This window comes from Pediculus humanus, genomic scaffold (assembly GCF_000006295.1).
Source record: "Pediculus humanus corporis 1103172108220 genomic scaffold, whole genome shotgun sequence".
NCBI classification, from domain to species: Eukaryota; Metazoa; Arthropoda; class Insecta; order Psocodea; family Pediculidae; genus Pediculus; species Pediculus humanus.
This window is the reverse complement of record NW_002987790.1, coordinates 19,296-42,405: the sequence shown is the minus strand read 5'-3', so window position 1 is coordinate 42,405 and position 23,110 is coordinate 19,296. Positions and strand designations below refer to the sequence as shown.

Genomic DNA, 23,110 nt, shown 5'->3' with positions numbered 1-23,110 from the left:
AATTTAAAAAAAAAGAAAAACATGGCGCGCGGCGATCATAAGAAAATTTTTTTTTTTCTTACATAATGTCCGTTTCGAATGCGTTTTTTGTGCGTGTGTGCGTGTGCGTGTATTTGAAAATAAAATGAATTTTCCTTAATTTGACGATTTATAAAAAATTTTTTTAATAACGAAATAATTATCAATTTAAATTAGTTAATAAAAAAATTTACTGTTGAATATTTAATAAATGTCGGAGAAAAAGAGAGAGAGAGAGAAAGAAAATAACCGAATTTTTTTTTAAAAATTTGTTGCCGTTTTATTAATAATAATAATAATAATAAATTAATGTTTTGTTTTTGTTTTTAGAGGGCGGTAAACTCTGTGACTGTTTCTGAAAAGAATTTGTCTCTCCCAGATTCCACCGTGGCTTCCATAATAAGTCCGGCCGCGGTTTTAACACCGCCGGCACCGCTTACGCAACAACCGCCGGCCGTCAAACACAGGACGGCTCAAAATAATAATAATAATAATAACAACAACAACAACAGCAATTTCACAAACGGACAAACTCCCGTTTACTCTACGGAAAAAAACGAATCCGTTGTTCAAAATTGCGTTCACAAGCAAATGAATGGTGGCGGAAACGGCGGAAACTGCATCGACAGTTTGTCCGTCGCGAGTCGATTGTCGACGTCGAGCGAAGAAGGTAGCAAACCAAAGGAAAACGTCGTCGAAAAGCGCGATCCGAACGACTACATATTCGGAAAAGCCATAGGAGAGGGTAGCTTTTCGACGGTTTATCTCGCCAAAGATATTCACACGAACATGATGTGTGCAAGTAAGTCTGTGTTTATTAATGATCGATGATGATGATTTTCTCTGTTTGTCTGTCTGTTTAAACTTACCTTGTTTTTTCTGTTGTTCAGTTAAAGTCTGCGGTAAAAGTCACATAATCAGAGAGAAAAAAGTCGAACACACGAAAAGGGAAAAGGAAATCCTATCATTGTTGAGTTCTAAATCGAGGAAAACGGCTCCATTTTTCGTGCGATTGTATTGCACGTTCCAAGACAAATCAAGACTGTACTTTGTGTTGTCGTACGCGAAAAACGGTGAATTGTTTTCACACATAAACAAAGTCGGTAGCTTCGACATACCCTGCACGAAATTTTACGCGGCCGAAATCCTTCACGCTCTCGAACACATGCACAGTTTGGGAATAATACACCGGGATTTGAAACCTGAAAACATATTGTTGGACGATAAAATGCACATACAAATCACGGATTTCGGATCTGCTAAAATACTTAAGAAAGAAGAAAGTTCGGACGAGGATTCGCCGACGAAGCAAAGGCGAAACAGTTTCGTGGGTACCGCTCATTACATATCTCCAGAACTATTGACGGACAGTTCCGAGTGTTCGCGGAGTTCGGATTTGTGGGCTTTCGGAGCCATTATATATCAAATGATCGCGGGTTTGCCCCCCTTTCGCTCGAATAGTGAATATTTAATATTTAAAAAAATTAAAAATCTCAACTACGAATTTCCAGACGGTTTTTGTCCGTGCGCGAAAGACTTGGTACAAAAATTGTTGGTCGTGGATCCGTCGAAAAGACTCGGAGCTCACGATGGCGACACGTATTCATCAATAAGATCTCATCAGTTTTTTAACGGAATGGAATTCGAGAGTTTATACTGTCAGACTCCTCCGCAAATCTATCCTTATCTTCCTGGAACGTCTGACCACGGAGAATTACGTAGTCAATATAGAGTGAGTATGACGATTGATAATAATGATTATGGTTTATTTTTTTTTGTGACGTTCCGATTGTGATGTCGTAAATCATTTTTAAAAAAAAAAATTTATTATTTATACGATAAAGTGGTGCGTGCGTGCTGCTAATTGTTTGAGTTATTATTATTATTATTATTATTATTATTGACCGCATAGAGAACCCCGATATTGACCCAATAAAACCACCGCCGCCACCGCCATCATATAAATAACGGCGATGGATGGACGATGGTTTTTATAAAAAAAATTTATCGCATTATTCGTGTTTTCATTGATGATAACAAATGTCCCGCATGAGTTATGAAATGTCTTTTTTGTTTGTTTGTTTGTTTTTTGTTGTTGGCTTGGGTCACGTCGAACCGAAGGCAAACGACAAACGGGATGAGATGAATTTTATAATAGTAAATCGTTATTATTATTATTATTATTATTATTTTAGGTACCTGACCATTTCGAGCCCGGATTGGACGATCGTCAAATAACGAGACTGTTAGGATTGGATCTTCAAGGCACGTCACCGCCGAAAACATCATCCCCGGAACCACCGGTGGAAAAAGCTAGGAAAAAATCCGGTCTAGGTCTCGAACATTTAACACCGGAAGAAATCAAATCAAGACTGGCAGAGCAAAAAGTCACGTCGGAAAGGTGGCATTCACTGTGCGACGGTAACCTCATACTCAAACAAGGTTTGGTAGACAAGAGAAAGGGTTTGTTCGCTCGTCGACGAATGCTCATGCTCACTTTGGGTCCTCACCTGTACTACGCGGATCCCGTGAGCATGGTTCTCAAAGGAGAAATACCCTGGAGTCCGGAATTGAGAGTCGAACCTAAAAACTTTAAGATATTTTTCGTTCACACTCCGACGCGAACGTATTACTTGGAAGATCCCGAGGGATACGCGTTGGAATGGTGCAAAGCCATTGAAGAAATGAGAGTTCACACTTACGGCTGTGACAAAAATCCGATCAGAGTCGGAGAGTGCAGGACATAACAGAAAAAAGTTATTAGGCGTTATCAATTTTTATTATCATTATTATTAATTTTTTTCTTTTTTAGTACAATGTAATTATTATTATTATTATTTATTTAATATATACGTGTGGGTGTGCGTGTGCTTGCGTGTGTAAATTTAAAAAAAAATGTGTACCGGTTGCTCTCCATGTGTAAACACGCGGGGTTGTTAATTAATTAAACGACGACGAACGACGCGCGCGTCGGATTTTCTTCTTTTTTTTTCCCGGGGAATTTTTCTGGCCGATTTGATTTTTTTTTTTTTTTTTTGAGTTCTCTCTTTATCTCTCCCTACACTTTCCCACTTTCTTCCCGAAGAATATTAAAAATTTCGTACGAAAAGGAAGGTGGGAAAAAACGGGAAAAAAAAAAAATCAACTCGGCCGATTAATTCTCAAGTGTATTAATATATATATATATGAATACACACTTAGGCAATTATATGAATAAACGCGCGCGTTTTGTTTTTTCCCCTCTCCTCTCCTCCCTACTTCCCTCTCCCTTAATTCTCTCCCATTCCCCTATCCCTAACTCTCAAGCAGCAGACGTTATTTTTTTTTTAAATAATTGTAATTTTGCATTTAGATAAATTAATTTATATATATATAAATATTTATGTATGTATGTATGTATCTATGTATGTATGTTTGTATGTACGTTTCTCTCCTCCTGCTCCTCCCCCTCCTCTTCCTTCACCACCACCACCACCACTCTTTAGTTGTGTTTTGTGTGTTTTGATTTTTTTCGTTTATCATGTTATTGTTGTTATTGTTGTTGTTATCATTATCATTATCATTATCATTATTATTATTTTTTGTATGTGCACACGGCCGTTCTTTTTTTTTAAAAAAGTGGACGCATTAATTTATTAAAAAAAAACTTGATTATGTTTCGTTTATGTATTTTGCGTTTATGTATTTTATTATTATTATTATTATTATTATTATTATTATTATTATTATTATTATGAATTAATTAATTATTTGTTATGATTACGAAACGATTTATTTATTTATTTTTTATGTGTGTGTAGTGTAATAATGATTTTGAAAAGTACTTATTTTTTTAACGACCAAAATTTATTATTATTATTAATAATCATTATCATTCCCCCCCCGTATGAGAAGAAAGGGGAAAGTAAAAAAAAAAAAAAAACGAGCGACCGACGTGCGTGAGTGCGTGTGTGCGTGTATGCGTGTAATTATATATATACATAATGTTAATTGTATAAATATGTTTGTATAATTTGTTTTTGCTTTGTTGTTATTACATAAAATGACGTCTGCTTGCTTTTATTAGATAAATTCTATCATCATCATTATTATTATTACTACTACTTGCACCGCCATCGCCGTCGCCACCACCACCACCATCACCGATTTCCCATCGTGAGTGCGTGAGTGCGTGCGTGGAAATCGTGATTGGGTTTCGATGCAAAAACAAACAAACAAACGAATGGTTTCTTTCTCCTCTTCCCCCCTTCCCCCCTTTTTCCTCCCCTTTTTTGTTTAACAAATTCGTGCCTGTTTGATATTTCATTCAGGCTCAAAACAAATGAATGACGTCACGGTCTGCGTGTGTGTGTGTGTTTGGTTGATTGATTGTCTGTATTCCGGATAGTACGAAAACCAAAACAATCGAATGAAAGAGGGTGTGTGTGTGTGAGAGAGAGAGAGAGTGAGTGGGTGAGAGTGAGAGTGAGAGAGAAAGAGAGAGAAAACCGTTAAACGTTTTTCATTTCGTTTCTAAATCGAATCCGATTGATTAATAAATAAATTATGTAAATATATTTTTTTTATCGTTTATATTATCATCATCATATTAATAAAAAAAATTAAAAACAAAGATGGCGGCGGCGATGATGATGATAAACGATACGTGGTAGTAGTAGTAGTAGTAGTTGATAAAAAAAAATTGTAAATGTTATATATATGTTTAATTTATTTCTTATTATTATTATTATTATAAAATAATATTTGTTAATTAGTTTAAATGTATAATGTTACATTAAAAATAAGTAAACGACGATGATGATGATGATAATAATAATAATTTAAATAGTTAAATTAAATTAAATTAAATTAATTAAATTAATTATAGAGAAATTTTTTTTTTTTTTTTTTTTTCTAATGAGAGTTTAAATAAAAGCTTTGCACCAAAAATTTAACAAAAAAAAAAATCTCGATTAAAAGGCGTTTTAGATTAATTATACGAACGAATGAATGAATGAATGATTGAATGAAATAGTAATAATAATAATGATTGTGTGTATATATAAATAAATTTTTTTTGTTCCCCCCTTTCCCCCTTCTCGCCCCTCCCCCTTCCGTGGGTGAGACTCGTATGATTCGGTTGGAAAGGGGAAAAGAAAAATTTATTATTATTATTATAATCATCATCATTATTACGATCATTATTAAATTATTTATCTTCTGCTCTTTTGCCATTTCTTTTTCTTATTTTGCCAATTTTATTTAATTAAAATTAATTTTTCTTTTTTTTTTGGTAAATTTGCGTGCCATGTTTAAAAAAAAATTCGCTCTCTAAATTATTTGTTAATTACGTAATAAAATAATAATGATAATAATAATGATAATTATTAATTAATGGCACTAGAAAAAAAAATAAACAAACAAACAAACATTAATGCTGCAACAATTTTGTATGTGCCCGAGTACAAGCGAAATAATTTACAAAATTTTTTTTAAAAATTTAAATAAAAAATTATTATCATTATTATTAATTAGAAAAATAAAATCAACAAACAGGTACATGTCGTAATAATAATAATAATAAATTGTTACGATTATTATTATTATTATTTAGTTGTATATAAAATGGCAAAAGAGTGAAGAAAACAATTTTAAAAAAAAACATTCCTCGATATAAATTATTATTATTATTATTATCATTATCGTTATTATTATTATTACTATTTTTTTTTTTTTATGTTTTTTGGCAAACCGTCATTTAAATAAATTTAATTTTTTTTTTTTTTTTTTTCTCGTTTGTTCGAAACGTGGCGTCAAGAAAATCGTCTCTACTTTAACAAATTATTTAATGCCACGTTATTTAAAATTATTTTTCTTTTTTTATACATCGTGTAAAAAACACGAAGGGTTGGGGGGGGTTGGTGGGATAGGGGGAGGGTAAGGGTTAATATATAATAATGATTGGTGATGCAGTTAATTACGTGTAATGATGATGAATGAATAATAATAATAATAATAATTTTAATATTATTTAAAAAAAAAAAAAAATTAAGTAAATAAATAAATTATTAATGAAAAATGTGAATAGTGTAATAATAATAATTAATAATGATAATAATAATAATAATAATAAACTTAAATTATATTTGATGAAAATACGGTTAAATTATAGACGAAATTTTTTTTTCTCTCATTTTTTTTTTTTGGCTAAAAAAAAAAAAAAAAAAAAAGTTTGTTTAATACAGAAAATTCTTGTTATATTATGATAAAAATTTGTTTATTTTATTTCCACATATTCCTTTATTAATTATCTTTTCCTTTCTTTTAATTAAATTAATTAATTAATTAATTAATTAATCAAACGAATTAATATTTAAAAAAAAAGAAATTCAATTCACCAATGTGACCGTTAAATATATATATAAATAAATATAATGAAAACTTCATGAGAGAGATTTACCATAGAGTAAAATAAAAACAAACAATCACGTGACTATTTGTTTATTAAAAACAACGTGGAGGAAAAATGAGTTGGTCACACTGCAACGATTTCTATGACGTCACGACGCGACGAACGACATTTTTTCCTCAGTTTCAAATGTGAGGCGTTAGGAGTAACATGTGAATCACTCGTGAGTTTTTATTTATTTTATTTTATTTTATTTTATTTATAATTAATGAATTATTACTTTTTATTTATTATTTTATTTTAAGAATCGAATTTAATTTTCGAAATATATATATATAGAAATAAATCGTAGTTTAAAAATTAAAGATTAAAAAAATTAAAATAAAGAAAAATAAAAAAAAAATTTTTTTTTGTAAATTTATAATTGAATAAAGTGTATTTAGTAATATGTGATAATTTTTTTTTTTTTTTTTTTGTTTCTTTTTAGTTTAGTCTTCCAATCAATCCGGATTAATTTTTCATCTATTAAATCTTCAAGGTCAAGAATTTTATTGAAATAATAATAATAATAATAATGGAATTTAAATTTCGTGGATTTATGGCACCTGTTTTCACACCCTTTGACGATAACAGGTATGTTTTTTTTTTTAATAAACAATAATAAGTGATAAGAAACCTTATGTCTTCCTCGTGAGAGAACTTGTTTAGTTTTCAACAGGGGGTCAAAGGTTATCAAAAAGAAAAATTATTTTTTCATTTTATAACAAATATTATCGTCATATTTTATTTGAATTTAAAAAAAAAAAATTTTTTTTTTTTTTTTTCTTTTCATTAGGAATTTAAAACTCGACATCATACCAAAGTATGCCGAATATTTGCACTCGAATGGAATAAAAGGAATTTTAGGTAAATTTAATTATAAAAATTTGAAAATTTTTTTTTTTTTTTAAATTTAAACGATTCTTTTATGTATTCTTTACTAATACACGTGTTTGTATGTCGATTTTACAGTTAACGGAACGACAGGAGAAGGAGTATCGATGACGACGGATGAAAGAATTCAAGTTTTAAATTGTTGGATCAAAGCTTGCGGTCGATACAGTACAACCCTCATGGTTCAAATAGGAGGTACGAATATGAAAGATGTCAAAATGTTAGCCAAACACGCTCAAGATAAAAACGTCGATGCCATTTTATGTTTGCCTGATCTTTTCTTCAGACCGAAAACCGTCAACGATCTCATACATTATTTGAAAATAGTTTCGGCATCGGCACCATCGACTCCTTTGCTCTACTATCACATACCCGGTTTCACAGGAATTGACGGTAAGTTTTTCTTCTTCTTTTTTTCCTTCTTTCTTTTTGCTGTCGACACAATTTCATGAGAGAGGAGATAGGAACAAAATTTAGAATAGGAGATAGAGAAAAAAAACATTTTTTTAAATGTAATTAATAATAATAATTATTTCTGACAAAAAATCATTTACATCATCATCATCATCATCATTACATAAAAGAGAAAAAAAAAAAAAAAATATTAAATTCATGACACACGTGCACTAACATTCATCCACGACTTTGAATTGATGAAAATTGTTCGTTTATCTTTTCTCTTTTGACGTGTGCTCGACAGCAGCAGCAGGAGCGTAGACTTGTTGCACTGAATGATTCGAAACCTGAAATTTAATTTATTTTTTTTTCGTTTTAGTTGACGTCGTGGAGCTGATGAAGAGGAGACGAGAAGTTCCCACTTTGGTTGGAATCAAGTTTACCGACAACGACTTGGTAAAGGCGAACGCGGCCTGCACGACAAATGCCGAAGGAGATCGAGGACTTGTGTTTTTGGGATGCGATTCACTTTTGCTACCAGCTTTTTTGCAAGGCATCGATTCGGCCATTGGAACGACTCTCAACATGTTTCCGGAACTCAATAATAAAATCTTAAGGTAAAATCGTACAACCCCCGAAATTAAAAGAAAAAGAAAAGGGGAAAATAAACTGACCGACTCAACGTTTGTTCAAGGTACTATCAAGAGGGAGACATCAAGATGGCGGCGGCCGAACAGAAGAGGCTCAACGGGGAAATACAAAAGATCACCAGGCACAGTAAGCGACGACTCTCCCCCTCCCTCCCTACTACACTCGCACGCGGCGTGGGATAGGACAAGTACATTAGGGGCCTACAGGTGAACTCTCTACTTCTAGGTACTTGGGTGAGCGGAATGAAAGGAGCCATGAGGAAACTAACGGGAATCGACGTCGGACCCGTAAGGGATCCGCTTGTGGATGTCTTCACGGGCTAAAATCAGTCCTCCAGTTTCATTTCATCCTCACATTCTCAGGTTTCAAATGTCTTCCATTAAGTAGGTCATCATTCATTTAGCCCGTGACGTGTACCGGTGGAAGTGGGTGACTTCTGCGTTGATGTGACGAGTGCGGTGTCGTACCTGAATCCGTTCGTATGTGAATTCCTCCTTAAAATGCGTAGCGCGTTCGAATGTCTTCCAGTTTTTTCGACACGTCCGACGGGTTCCGATCCAAATCTTCGGCGATGCTCTTCTGTTTGGCGGGTTCAATCGAATTGTACTGTTCACACAAATCCCCGTCTATGACGTTCTGCAAAAATAAAAAGGAGTTTAAACAGACTTTGTTTCTTTTTTTCTTATCCTTAATAATTTACAAGATTGAAATGAGTTACCTTTACGGGGTAATAATACGATCTAAAAGACAAATGATCTCTTCCGCACAGTGGTGGGTGTTCGCTTCTCATGTGCATTTCCAAATGCTGGAAAAAATCGTGGTCTTCGCGAGACGTGAACGGTACCAAAACTCCGACCGTTCCGGAGAGTGACGTGTACACGAGGGATTCCGATCCTCCAGGTATGAGCGTCGCTTTCTGCAGGGACATGCAAGTTTCGCCGACGTGAAAATTGGCGAGCACGTCGGCTTTTTGCGATGCCCCATTCAAAAGTCCTCGGTCCCACAGAGCTTTGTTACCCGTTGGGTCTTCGTCAACGTCGTCGGTTATGATGGACGAAAGTCTTATCTGAAAGTAAAAACGACAATTAAAATTCAATCGCCTGTTATAAAAATTTCCATAGAGTAATTAAAATCCCCAATTAAACTTACGATTGCAATGTTTCCAAACTTATCAGCCGTGGCAACGGTGTCGTAATCCAAAATAGTCGTGCAAGTTATCCATCTAGGATGAGTGTCATCCGCGAATATAATCAATTGATTTTCTTGTCTTTTGTACCTGACCATGTAAACGCTTTCTTGTACGTCGCTCACAAAAACCCTTTGACCGGTCGCGCAAATGCTGACAATTTGATTTGGAATGTACTGGAAATACATTTTGCAAAACATTTCAATAAATTCAAAAACGACAAAAAAACAACAGAAAGAAATTTATGTCCGTACCTTATTTTCGCACTTTCGAAGAAGCTTTTTCTTTCCGAGATCGTACAATCGCAACATTCGGCCGACTCCGACGAGTAGACGGCCATGATACGGACAAACTGCAGCGGGTGCTTCATCGACCGTCGTCTTGTGTACGAGTTCCAAATCCGTCACGTCTTCGTTAATCCTGAAAATAAAATCAGAGAGGAGGAGGAGGAGGGGGAGAGTAAGAATTAGTCAACGATTAAAAAACATTTTCGTTATTTCTTAACTGCTTTACAGCATAGAGAATCAGTTTTGAAAAGTTCCTATCATTATGTATCATAAGTCTAACATGTGCTTAATGAATCATCATGTAATAAATTTTTTAATATCAAAAACCTTCATCTGACTCAGGTGTAAATAATTTACCTGAACGTGTAGAGGTATCCGAAACTGACTTGCCTAGGAGAAAGTTGATATTCTTTTACTACTCCCACGACTAAGAAAAGTGACTCTGGATGATTGTTAAATTTCACCAAAGCGATACTGGAATCAAAAATTAAAAATATTAATGATAATATAAAAATAGCAAAAAATTTATAAAAAAAAAAATTGTCGCAAAATATTCAGCACTGCAGGATTTAATCATCGTGATTCGTACGTGTGAAAATCATCATTATATATATATATATTAAGGAAATTAATAAATATACTTAATTTAAGCATTTCAAATTTTTTTTTTTTTTTTTTTTTTTATTACCTTAGAGCCGCTTCGTTTTGTTCGAGTCGAACAATTTTATCCGTTCGTCCCTCAACCGGATCGATGATTCTTATTATCGAGGCCCACATGCCAGATCCAGCTTTTGGAGCTCCAAATATTGATTCTGGAAGATCTTCGCTTAGAAAAGCTTCCGCCATTTCTTTTGCCAATTCTTGTTCTTCATCTCCGGCAGCTTCTTGCATTTCCTTAAAAGGTGTTATTAGTTTAAGTTATTTTAATTTGCATAAGTTACATTTAAAAATTTTCTTTTTTTTTCATTGAGCCATCAGTAAAAATTTATCTACATGTTTTTTTTTTCGGAAACTCTAGTCTTGTCTTTAATTCATCATCGTGGCAATAGAAAAATTTATTTTCTTTTAAATAATGTATTAAAAAACCATCATAAACTTACTTCTGCCATTTGAACCCTTCTTTGTTTTTTCGTCTCTTCCGTGTACGCATTGTGTTCGGTTTCGAGCAAAATCATTTTACCAGTTTCCGGATGAACGACAAATTTCCTAGGCGTGTACTCGAGAGGAAACGAAATTTGATTAAAAACGGCTCCTAATTTTTCCAAAGCTAAAATACGAAGAGTGTTTGTAGATATGGCGACGATACCTTCCGGACATTGTTCCGAGGAAAAACCAGAAGCGTACTCCAACGACTCATAAGACAAGGGAGTCAAATGAAAACGATTTTGATAATAATAACTGAGCCACGATCGGCTGGACATGGCCAACACCTTTAAAATGCAAAAAAAAAAAAAAAAAAAAAAAAATTTCAATTATAAGGCAACGGGAACAATTTTTTTATGCTCAAAATGAAATCAAAGACATACCGCTTCGCTTCCTTGCATTTTTATTCTAAAAAGTTTAACCGGTCTTGAACCCAAATATCGCGTACGAGTATCGGCTAAATCACCGGTGACAGGATCCAAAACCGTTCGTAACAAGACACCATTTTGCAATCCGACGTTTAAGTAAAGATTCGATTGTGTGACGGTACTTTCTTCGCTGTCTGGTTTCTTATCAGCGGCACCCATTTCGACAATACATAACGATTCAGCTGCCGCCGGCAAAGCTTGCATACTTAAAGGCGAAAGACAGTCCTGCCAACAACAACAACAGAAAAAAATTTAATTAAAAACAAAAAAAAAAAAAAAAAAAATTGGTTATTAACAAAATAGCATCTTATTTAAAAATCAGTATCCAAATAATGTTATCAAAGATTTTCAGCTGAAACACGGATTAGGATAAATGTAACATCATATCACATAAAACGAACGCCATTCATGATGCTTCTAAATATAAAATTTTTAACCTACCGACGGATCCAAAGAAATTATTCGTACGGTGTTGTCAGCCAAACCGACTGCAAGAAACCTGGATCGAAGTTCTCCGGGTACCACATTTCCCAGAGCCATGCATGATACGTCCGAAGGCATTGCTTTCCTTTCCGTGTATTCATTCAATTGACCAGTCTATAAAAAAAAAAAAAAAAAAAAAAAAATTTAAAGAAAACAATTTTTTTTATCTTTAATATTATACTTTTTGTGCTGCTTCTTTTCTCACATTTGCCAGAATAGAGTTCAAACCGGCAAAAGGTGAGACGCAGCTTGTATTTAATATACGCACAAACAATCTGAGTATAAAACAAGGGAAAAAGTTTAAACTCGAGGGTTGCGCGAAATTTCTTCAAATTTCGACTCGATCATTTTTAGCCTTAACTATCAAAACTTACTGGATCCATTTCGAAATAAACCAATTCTCCAGCTGTTAAAGCGATGACAACCTGACGCTGATTAACTGCGCATTTCATAATAGTTTTTTTCCCCGGAGCTTTCCACTCGTTGACTCTTTTATCCGCACGAATATGTCGAATTCCATCGGGATACACCTTTAAACACGGAATCAATAATTATTTCAATTAAAAAATAAATCAATATGAATAGGAAAAAAAAAAAAAAAACTCTCCCCTCCCCCCCCCCACATGGTAATGTTCGAAGCAAATGAGAGAAAGACGAGAGAATATGGCCTTTCTACGACGTCATTCGCTTAGCATCCTTTTGTGTAGCACCACTAAAACGAACTGTATCTGTATGTGGGACAGTTACAGGAGATACCTTCGGTGCAAAATTTAAATTTACAATTAACTTACTTGTACGAGAGCGTCATCACCGAGGGCGGAGCAAGACAATGTGGGAGTGGTTCCTAAAAATCCAGAATCCGTTACTTCCTCCACGGTTTCACCGATGGAAAGCACCAATGTCGCATTCACGAAAGATACGATTATGTAAGCATCATATTCTTCTGCAAATATAAATGAAAAACTATTCTTTTAAAATACAGTCGGCTTGACACAATGAGATCGGATTTTTTTTTTTTTTTTTTTATAAAATAAATAAAACGGATTTAAAATTTAATATAAAATTATTTAAATAGAAACTTGATTTTTTTTTTCTTTTTCCCCACTCTTCTATTAAAAAAAACTCTATTGAGCAAATGTATACTTGTTGAAAAAAAAATTAACTAAAGACACTACAAAACAAAGCCTATTGAAATTTCTTTCATTTTTTTTTTTTTTTTTTTTTTTTTTTACAATAAAAAAAAATTTCCCTCTATTTTTATATTATAGGGTAGGCAATGAGTTTATAATAACTAAATCAAGTCCTAACACGTGATCAAGTTTAATGGTGGCCGATTTAATTTTAAAAAGGTTGTTAAATTGACTGACTGATTGCCAACAATTAAAATTTATAATTTATTATTTACTATATTATTAACAAGACTTGATTTTTGGAGTTGGATGACTTATGCAATATTCTTGGTCTCCATTCTTCAATACTTACCCATGGTTTATCAGTCTGGATCGATTAACAAGAAACCTGAAATAAAAACAATCTGGTGTTGATAGAATTTTGTATCATTCACCAGAATGGTATTAGAAAATTGTGCAATTTTTAATTAGGGGAGGGAGGGATGGTTACATTTTTTATTTTATTATATATATATATATATAAAAAAAAAAAAGAGAAAAAAAATTTTAAAAAATTAAAAATCGAATTGAGGACATGAGAGAAAAAAAAAAAAAAAGAGAAAAACTCATTAAATTTGTCAAAAATAAATTTAAAACCGTGTCAAAAAAGTTCACATACCTTCCACTCGCCTTTTTACTGTCCATACTGCATTAGGATTACCGGGTAATTCTGATACGGCCATTTCCGACACCTCTAAACCGTGCCTTAAAACTCTTAATGTTGACCTTGGACCCCTCCCGCAGAGCATGTACAGCTGAGGCGTGTCTTCATTAGCTATAAACATAAAAAAAAAAAAAAAAAAAATTATAAACGTTTATTCATAATTGTAAACGAGAGAGAGAGAGAGAGAAAAAAAAAAAATTTCAATTCTTACTTACCCAAGTCAGCTACTTGGCAAGCCATTATGGGAGACAATGAATCCATTTCATCTACTTGTACTAAATTTCTTAAAGCTCTAGGCGCAAAGAAAAAGGTATCACCTTCTTCTAAAGGCATGGCAGAACTGAATTCAGGTTCGTCATCATCATCACCAAGATGAGCTATTTGATACAAATAACTGCAAAAAAAAAAAAAAAGTTTCTTTCGATTAATATCACTGAGAAATTTACGAGGGAAAAAAATAATGGATCATTACATACTGATTTCCAAATTCTGAGGCTACAAACAAGAATCCGGTTTTCATAACACACATGGAAGTTGCTACAGGTACTGTGTCAAAATATTTTAATTTTATTTCCGTTACCATATCTTCATCTGTTTCCAATGTTATTTTGAATATATCACCCTGCTCAGTCTGTGCGAGGAAAAAAAATACAGACTTTGTTTTATGGGTTGCTGAACATACAAAAATCATTCCCCTTTCTGGATCGTCTAAATCGTTCTTAAAAATAAGAAAAATAAAAAATTAAATAACATGATATACTAATTATTTTCAAAATAATTTAATAATCTATTTGTTTGAAATAAAAGCTTAAGCTTACCCGTCGTCTAGGAATAGGACATCTTATGTCATGCTGATCACCCAAATTTTTGTAAGTTAAATAATTTTCTGAACATATTAAAACTCCACTCGGTCCATCATTTCCTCCGGGAACGGAAACGAGAAAATTAGCATGCTCTTCAAGAGGTTCGCTATATTTCCTGACTACATGATTTAAACCCAAGTCAAGTTCATAAAATGTTAAAGTTTGTTGAGTTTTACTTGCCGCTTCCCCTGTTGGATCTGTATCAGCTTCCTATGAAAATAAAAAATGAAAATATAAAGTATGATAAAATAAAAATATGAGGCGAAAAAAAAAAAAGCAGTAATAATGACTTATACCTCATAATCTATTTCGAGACAAGCAAACATGGGATTTTCAAAACCCACATCGACACCAACCATGTGATAAACTAGTGTGTTGCTTTTGTGTGCTTCAAGCGGCGATGAAATTGTTAACCTGGCTTCAGCATCTCTATTTAAAATGTAAACTAATTTTTGTTTTTCTACCGCTCCAACCATCACAGCCCTTCCCTTTGGATCAATTGCTAAATACTGACCAGGTACAATTCTCCGACAACCACTTTTCCCAAAAGTTTCTTGATGAACTTTCTCAAATAAATTCTTCGCTGGGATATACTCTAAAATGACAATTCTTCCAGAATCTGATCCGACTACAATATAATCTTTGGTTCCACCAGTCAGTCGAAAAGACATTAAACTTCTTATAACACCAAATATTTCTACAGTTAATAATGTGTGTACTTTGCCTGTATTAGGATCTGGTCTTAATAACTCCAGAGACTTTCCTCTAGATACAAGAATTTCTTGCATCTTACTGCCACTGAAATTACCATGCACCGCATGAGTAATTCCAGTAGCCCTCTGAAGTGTTAAATTATACAAATGCATGGTTTTTCACTTCAAGTCGTAGAATACATTTTAACCGACATCAGTTTTTGTTATAATTCTAAAACAAATAATGTATAAATAAATTAAATTTTTACAGCAAGAAAGATATTTATTATAAGTACGCAAATTTACAATAAACGTTATTCAAGTAGCCGGAAAGTAAAATATTGAAAACCGTGAAATTTACGTAACTACGATTAAAAACTTATTAAAATTTTGAAAATATTTTATTTATTTAAAAAAATAAAGAGAAAAAAAAGAGAAAAAAACAGAATTTAGTAGTAAAAATTAAATTTAAAAAGATAACGCCTCATGTTAATATTTCATTTAAATTCGGTATCAACGTTTTTAAATAAAGAGAGAAAAAAATTTTAAAAATTCAAATAAATATATAAAAATTATAATTAAAATTAATAATTTACCCATAATTGATAAAATTTCAAATAAGTAAAATTCGGATTAAATCGGATAAAAAATTCAAATTTACATTTCTACACGACGCCATTCACCGATCACCTTTGTAACAGTAAATGAAAACTGCGCAAGCGCGTCGTTTACATAGTGCCAACTTTTGAAATGTTTCAACTAATTTTATTTTTTTTAAGTAAGATAAAACTGGCGCGATCAAGCGAATTTCTTTTTTTTTTTTTTTTTTTTTTTTTTTTTTAATTAAAAAAAACATCACGTTTTAATTAAGCATTTAAATTTTTTAATTATAAAAAAAAAAAAAAAAATTTTCATGCACAATTTTTTGAATTCATCGTCTTTTTATTAATGAAGCGACGTAAACCCAAACGGAAAGTACATTGTTTGGATATGGATGAATGTAAACAGCCAATGAAAATTCAACTTCTTCAACTTCAATGCAATGAACTCCCGTGGCTTTAACGGCTTTTATTACCGCTTCGATGTCGGTAAATGCCATGTTTATGGGAAATCCGCAAACCTTAGCAAAAAATCAATTACGACAAATTAAAATTTTAACAAATGATGCATATTTCTAAACATTCAAATTTATGCTTTACTTTATGTGAAGCCAAAATATGTTGCAATTCGAGCAAGTGATCTGGTATTTGATCATCCGTGTTCCACATAGATTCCTCTAAATTTGGCAACAGTTTTCTTAAAGTTGCAGCACAATATCGATTCCATTGAGTCCTTTGTTTTTTTCTCCATTTCATTAAACTTTCTCTCAACTTTTTCTCGATTTTATCTTGAAGAAAATCCACCGCTTGCCTACAAAAAGAAAAACAATTGTAAAATAAAAAAATACAAAGTAAAAAAATTAATATCATACTTGGATGTAATTCGATAATCGATGGTTTCGGGTTGAACGCTATTAGATGGCGGTGAAATATTTTTACCAAAACAGGGAAACCAATCAGCTCTTTTGGTAAGATCAAATCTCATCCTCCGAGGTGTTTCTTCAGCTTGAACGTTGGCCCAAATCTGACAAAAAATTATTTTATTTAAACGCATGCCCTGTGACATTTGTTTCTTTGGAAAAAATAATAAATTCTCCTCACATTTACATCGTTTATTACGCAATAAACTTTTTGCAAAGGACAAAAACTATCATCGACGCCATATTTTTGTCCGGTGGTCGGATCCCACACGAAATATTTTACTGTTTTATTTTCGATTTCTTTAACTAAAACGTATGCTGAAAAACCGTTGGGAATTCCAGAACCGAGTAAAACGTACGCTTGTAATCCCATTTGTAAAAAATAACAACATAATAAAATTGCATGATCTTCAAAATCTCCAGATAAAAGTCTTAAAACTTGCTAAAAAAAAAAAAGCGGGAAAAACATTTAAATTCTCTTCAAGTTGAAAGATAGGTTTCCCCCTCTCCCGTAAACTTACATCACCGTTTAACCAAATATCAAAATAACCGGGAGCAAGTAAATTTTCCGTAATTAAAGGTATCATAGCGACAAATCTAGCAATGAGTTCTGGAAAAGGTTCTTCCTCTTCGATTAATGGCGGTAGCGGTAACGCCTTGATAAATCTCGTAACGCAAACTGATTTTCCACTTATATCCAATACCAAAGTTTTAATTTTACGATTTGGAAAAAGAATATTAACTTCTTCGAGCCATTCTTCTAAGTGTTTTTCTAAATTTACCATTTCGCTGGATCCCATTTTTTCCTTAAATAATAATAATAATAGGTGAAACGAGTGATTAATTCATCGATTTATTAAAAATTTCATTACCTTGATAACCTTTGGAGGATTTAAAGCTGGTTGAACGGTTAGAAATAAAGTAATAAATGTTGCATCTCTTTGTGGAAGAACATTTTCTTTGTTGGGAGATGAATTAAAATGTAATCGATGCGCTTCTCTTTCGTATCTTTTATCAAAATATAAAAATTTTTTACTTGCGATCGTAATATTAATTAATTAATTAATTAATTTATTAACGATAATTAAATTCACCCGAGAAGTATTGGTGGGGAGTACAATTTAAATGTTCCCTCGATTCGAGAATTCAATTGCAAAGTCGTAAAAGGGATTTCCATGCTTCCCAACCATCGCTTTTCCAATCTTTGATGAATGTTTGTTTCTCTCGCGCTATCATCTTCCAATAAGTCAATAACGATTTCATCGAATAAATGAAGATAAAGATTATCTTTAACCGATTCGAAATTACCTGAAAAAAAAAAAAAAATATAAATAATAAATCGCATGTTTTCTTTCTGAAAAATTAATAGCGATTTTTTTTTTTTTTTTACCCTTACCGGATATCGGGGAAAAAATTTCTTTTTTATTATTTATTAAAATTTGTAAATTTTGATTCCATGTTGGATTTGCACCTTCGGCCGCTGTAGTTCTCGCGACGCTACCTTGAAATGATATTTCAACAAATGGCCTCACGTTAACCAATGAAAAACCTTCAACGTCCTTATCGTTAAAACTTTTATTAATTATATCTTTTCGAACGGGTACTTCGAAAGCTCTCACAACATTTACATTTATTTTAACATCTTGTTTCGATATATTTTGTGTTATTATTTTTTTTATTTCTTTTCTAGTGGGACGTAAAGGTCGTCTTGGTTGAAGCCATTTCATAAATGTTAATGCGAGTGTCCTGTAATTATTATTAATGATAAACTTGACGTTATAAAACGTTTATTTTATTACTTGTTTTTTTTTTTTTTTTTTTTATACCTTTTATTTACATTATTTAAAATAAAACGTTTTAACAAATTGCAAAATTTTGTTAATTAATTTTTGCTTTGATTGTAATAAAAAAAATATCAAACCGCATCATATTTTTATTATTATTATTAATTCAGCCGTAATTAAAACCACATAATCATTTTATAATTGAAAATAATATTTTGCTGATCGATAATAATAATAATAATAATAATTCGGTATGATTGAGAATTTTACGCATAATAAATATTACTAAGAAGTTATTTTGTGGTAAAAAAACGGTTTAATTTAATAATAATAATTATTATTTACCCGATATCAGGTACACTTTCTTCCATAATAATATCCTCGTATTTTTTATTACCCTTTGATATTCTACATTGTTTTAATAGCATTTGTTGTACTTGTTCTAAATATTTTTTACCCCAAGCTCTATGACCGACAATCGGATCAGACGGTTGAACTTGGTTTAAAATATATTGCCATGTTTTTTTTTTTTCAAAGTCCTAAATGAGTTGTAATTTCAAAATTAAAAAAAAAAGAGAATCGATTCCGATTAAAAGGAAAAAAAAAGATTTATTAGTACTTTAAATATTTCCTTATGTATTTCTTTTTCATTTAACGGAACCATTTTAAAATCTTTAAATTCAGGTTCAGATGAATTTCTCAATCTAAGTAATTTCAATCTTAAATTATTTTCAATATCATCATCGTTGCAAAAATCAAATTCTTTAAGTAAAGGATTCAACCGGAAATGTTTTGGTTTTTCGCATTCGTAATCGGAAGCGGTTTCCAAAAAATTAAAAAAACCTGAATTGTATGGATCGTTCGGATCTAATTTTGATTTTTCAGCCCATTCTTTTAATTTTTTTATATCGAATCCACCGCCGCTTAAAATTGTTTCGGATAAATTTAAATTCGGTTCGTTTCTAAAAATAAATACCTGTACCTTATTTATATGATTTTTTGTAATAACGTGAACGATGGAATAAATACCTAACGTTGTTCCAATATTTTTCAACCGGTCCTAATATTTTACCATTATCATCGACCCAACCGAGTCGTAAAGCGACGGTACCTGAAGTGTACAATCTCAATGGATAATTATTAAAATCGCTTCCGTCCGGACAAGGAATTATTTCACTACCTGAACCTACACCTGAATGAGAATAATTTATCGGTATTTCACTACTGAATTCGTGTTTAACCACATCTGAATTTTGAACTGTAGTAAAACTAAAAGAAAAAAAAAATTCATTTCGATGTATTTTAAATGCATTCAAGTCCTTGACTAAAAATTTTTCAAATAACGACAATTACCAATCTGGAAGAGGTAAATAAATTCCAGGAACTAAAACACTTTTTGATAAACTTCCAGACTCTTCGTGTATTTCGATCATTAAACTTTCTGGCCATTCCAAAATTCTTATTGCAAATCTCTGACATATTTTTGCTGTAAATTTTTGAGTTATTGGACTCGGTTTTGATCGGCAAACTTCTTTATCGTTGTAAAATAATTTTATATAAACGCAACATCGTTTAACGGCATTTCTTCTCAATTCTTCCCTGCACAAAATTTTTTTTCTCGAATATACTTAAAATAATTCCGACGGGAACTTCCGACGGCCATTTTTCAATCTACAGAAACTTATTTATTTACTTATTATTATACGAAGTTGAATCTACCGTCAAATCTTTACTCATTGAAAACTCTAATTCAGGTTCTTCAGGCAGACGAAAACTTTCTTTAAATTTTTCCGTCGTTTTAACTTTTATCTCGCTCACGACGACAGGTTTTGGAGGTTTGGGTTCTTTTTCAAATATTTCTTCATCATCATCATCGTCGTCGTCGTCTTCTGACTCTGAGCCGTTTGCACTTTCAGTTTCCGACGTTTTTTCAATCTTTTTAAAATTTTTCTTCTTCTAAAATATAATGTATAAAATAAAAACAAATTGTTTGTTCGAAAAATAACCGAAAACAAATTGTTTATACAAACTCTCTCTCGTTTGTCATTTAACCACATTTCGTGTTTTTTTTTATATTCATTCAAATGCTTTTTATAATCCGTTTTTAATTCGTTGACAATTTCATCTATTTCCTGTTTTAATTCCGAGTTCCATTTGATTTTTTCCTCACCGATATTTTCATTGATTTTTTTAACGACGTTCAATTTAAATGTTGTACACTGATATCCTTGTTGTTCCCTCAATTTTTGTACATCTTTCCAAGTCGTTAAAATTTTAATTTTTAATTGTTTATCTATTTTTCCTTCGGCGTAACGCATATTTCTAACTTCTTTTATGTCGTTTACGTACCTATTGCAATTTAAGATTTTTTTTTAAAAATGGTATAAAATTATAAATGAATTAAATAACTTACTCGTTTAATTTTTTTTCAAGATTTAAATCATCTGCATCTCCTCCTTCTTTTATAATGTTTTGAATGTTATCTCTTGTTCTTCTTAATGCCTTCAATCTTCCGTTTAAACGATTTAAAGAATCTAATTCTTTTCTCTTTCTATATTTTATATATAATTCCTTTAGCCTTTGCACGAGTACGTGTTCTCTACTGAATAATGGATGATGACTAAATTCAATAGAATTCACATCAATATCCAAAACGTAATTTGTATTTTCCGAAAGTGTTTTATATTTCGAAGTTAATTCGCTACGAACGGCCGGTTTCCAAATTAATTGATTTCTGGTTTGATTCGTGTCTTCGCCAAGGTACGGTCTGACTGATAAATGTTTGAGAGGACAATTACTGGAAATTAATTCTCCATCTCTCCCAAACCATTTCCTACAAAAAAAATTTTTTTTTTTTTTTTTTTTTTTTTTGCGACAAACTTATCGTAGCTAAAAAATTGTGTTGGTTAAATTTTTCGTACCTTCCTTCAGGATTCATCAAAAGTCTTTGTTCTAATTTATTTTTTAAACTATTTGAAACTTTAATTTTTTTTTCAACATAATGTCCTTCTTCTTCTAATGATCTAGGAGTTAATCCAGGTTCTAATTTATTTTCTAAAGATGCTGAAAAATAAATTCAACTCTTATAAGATGCACGAATCAAATCAAAAAAACATTTTTAATTATTTAAAAAAAAAAAAATACTCGGTTTCGTTGTCGGATAAAATAATTTTTCGTTCCATAATTTTAAATTTTTTGATTTGACCATTTGTGGATCGACGTATTCTACCAAATCCCAATCATCCTGTAAACCTAAAAGTTCTGCAGGTAAAATTTTTGATTCTTCCGTTTCTTCGGTTGAACTTTGAATTTCCGATGCTGGAGTTAATTTTTCTTCCGGTGTTTCTGGTTCCAATGTATTTTCTTCTTCTTCTTCTTCTTCTTCCGTGAAAAAATTTATTTCATCATCTATTTTAGCTTCCTAAAAAAAAAAGAAAATTAATTAAACAATTGTGTCAACACAAATAATTATATAAATTGATTAAATTTTACCTCGAGTGAAGCTTTGAAAGCTTTTTTCCAACGTTTTCTCACTTCTTCGTGACGTTTTAACGCTATCGATAATTCATATTCTTCTTGTTTTAAAGAATCATCTATTTCGTGTTTGATTTTGTTTTTTAAAGTCGATTGAATTCTCGATTGGGGTCTCGATAAAGATTCGACGGCTCTTTCCTAAAAATGAATAAAATTTTTGTTATCTTATAACGTTTAGGCGAGTAATAAATTTTAAAAAATTATAAACTAACCCGAACGGTATTGAATCTCTCACGTATTCTTTCTCTATATGATAATTCTGATGCTGACGTAACGCTTTTTTTAAATTCTGTGTCAATCGAAGATCCACCTGCAGAAGAACGTCTATCATATCTTTTTGGTATACCCAAAAATTTTAAATTTTCAATTTTACTATCGATTGATTTTTCTTTTTCATTGTTATCATAATTTTGAGTTTGTAAATCGTGAATTTTATTTCCTTTAAATCTTGATTTTGTTTTCCCAGATGATTCAAAACTTTTTAATGTTTTTTTTGAAGTGGAAAATAAATTTTCAGTATCACTACTACTGTAATCTTGAGAACGATTTGAAGAGGATAAACCTAAAAAAAAAAAATAAATATATGTAACTTGCTTAAATTATACAATAATATAATTAATAACTTTAAAAATTTTTTTTTACTTTCAAGTTTAGAAACTACTGTGACTTTTGTTTTTGGTGCATCGTTTGATATAAAACTAGTTTCATCAATTAATTTTTTTCTTCTATTCTCTTTTGTTCTACTTGAATATGAACTAGAACAAGGATCACTTAAACTATGATTCGGACTTATGAATAAATGTTGAGGAACGTCATTTTCTTCCAAAGTATTGGAATTATTCTGAAACATTTTAATATTGTGTACTTACTTGGTTTTTATATATGTTTGCACATTTACAAGTGCGTCAAGTCAATTTTTTTTTTTTTCTTTTTATTTTTATAGATAATTAAAATTAAAATAATAATAAATTT

At 31.5% G+C, this 23,110-nt stretch overlaps 4 protein-coding genes across 4 annotated transcripts; 2 read left to right on the top strand and 2 right to left on the bottom strand.

Annotated features, from left to right (window-relative positions):
* Positions 1–609: 609 nt before the first annotated feature.
* Positions 610–2,765, top strand: Phum_PHUM449080 (cAMP-dependent protein kinase catalytic subunit, putative; the record flags this gene model as incomplete). The annotated part of the gene is made up of 3 exons (XM_002429674.1): positions 610–820; positions 909–1,750; positions 2,214–2,765. 3 exons carry the CDS (start codon positions 610–612, stop codon positions 2,763–2,765), a joined length of 1,605 nt encoding a protein of 534 aa, XP_002429719.1.
* Positions 2,766–6,980: 4,215 nt separating this feature from the next.
* Phum_PHUM449070 (Dihydrodipicolinate synthase, putative) lies at positions 6,981–8,709 on the top strand (the record flags this gene model as incomplete). The annotated part of the gene is made up of 6 exons (XM_002429673.1): positions 6,981–7,039; positions 7,242–7,312; positions 7,418–7,732; positions 8,115–8,352; positions 8,430–8,512; positions 8,612–8,709. The coding sequence occupies 6 exons, from the start codon at positions 6,981–6,983 to the stop codon at positions 8,707–8,709; spliced, it is 864 nt and encodes a 287-aa protein (XP_002429718.1).
* Positions 8,710–8,881: 172 nt separating this feature from the next.
* Phum_PHUM449060 (Splicing factor 3B subunit, putative) lies at positions 8,882–15,475 on the bottom strand (the record flags this gene model as incomplete). The annotated part of the gene is made up of 16 exons (XM_002429672.1): positions 8,882–9,022; positions 9,105–9,452; positions 9,536–9,748; positions 9,827–9,992; positions 10,217–10,333; positions 10,548–10,753; positions 10,960–11,289; positions 11,386–11,655; positions 11,872–12,027; positions 12,288–12,443; positions 12,705–12,856; positions 13,702–13,857; positions 13,962–14,140; positions 14,223–14,464; positions 14,565–14,819; positions 14,906–15,475. The coding sequence occupies 16 exons, from the start codon at positions 15,473–15,475 to the stop codon at positions 8,882–8,884; spliced, it is 3,657 nt and encodes a 1,218-aa protein (XP_002429717.1).
* Positions 15,476–16,232: 757 nt separating this feature from the next.
* On the bottom strand, positions 16,233–22,988 carry Phum_PHUM449050 (uncharacterized protein; the record flags this gene model as incomplete). Its single annotated transcript, XM_002429671.1, has 20 exons — positions 16,233–16,421; positions 16,501–16,711; positions 16,773–16,924; positions 17,002–17,262; positions 17,342–17,626; positions 17,693–17,828; positions 17,915–18,128; positions 18,211–18,566; positions 18,950–19,143; positions 19,224–19,566; positions 19,634–19,873; positions 19,958–20,203; positions 20,298–20,560; positions 20,635–20,953; positions 21,018–21,437; positions 21,526–21,667; positions 21,749–22,025; positions 22,139–22,276; positions 22,351–22,673; positions 22,883–22,988. 20 exons carry the CDS (start codon positions 22,986–22,988, stop codon positions 16,233–16,235), a joined length of 4,815 nt encoding a protein of 1,604 aa, XP_002429716.1.
* Between the last annotated feature and the right edge of the window lie 122 nt (positions 22,989–23,110).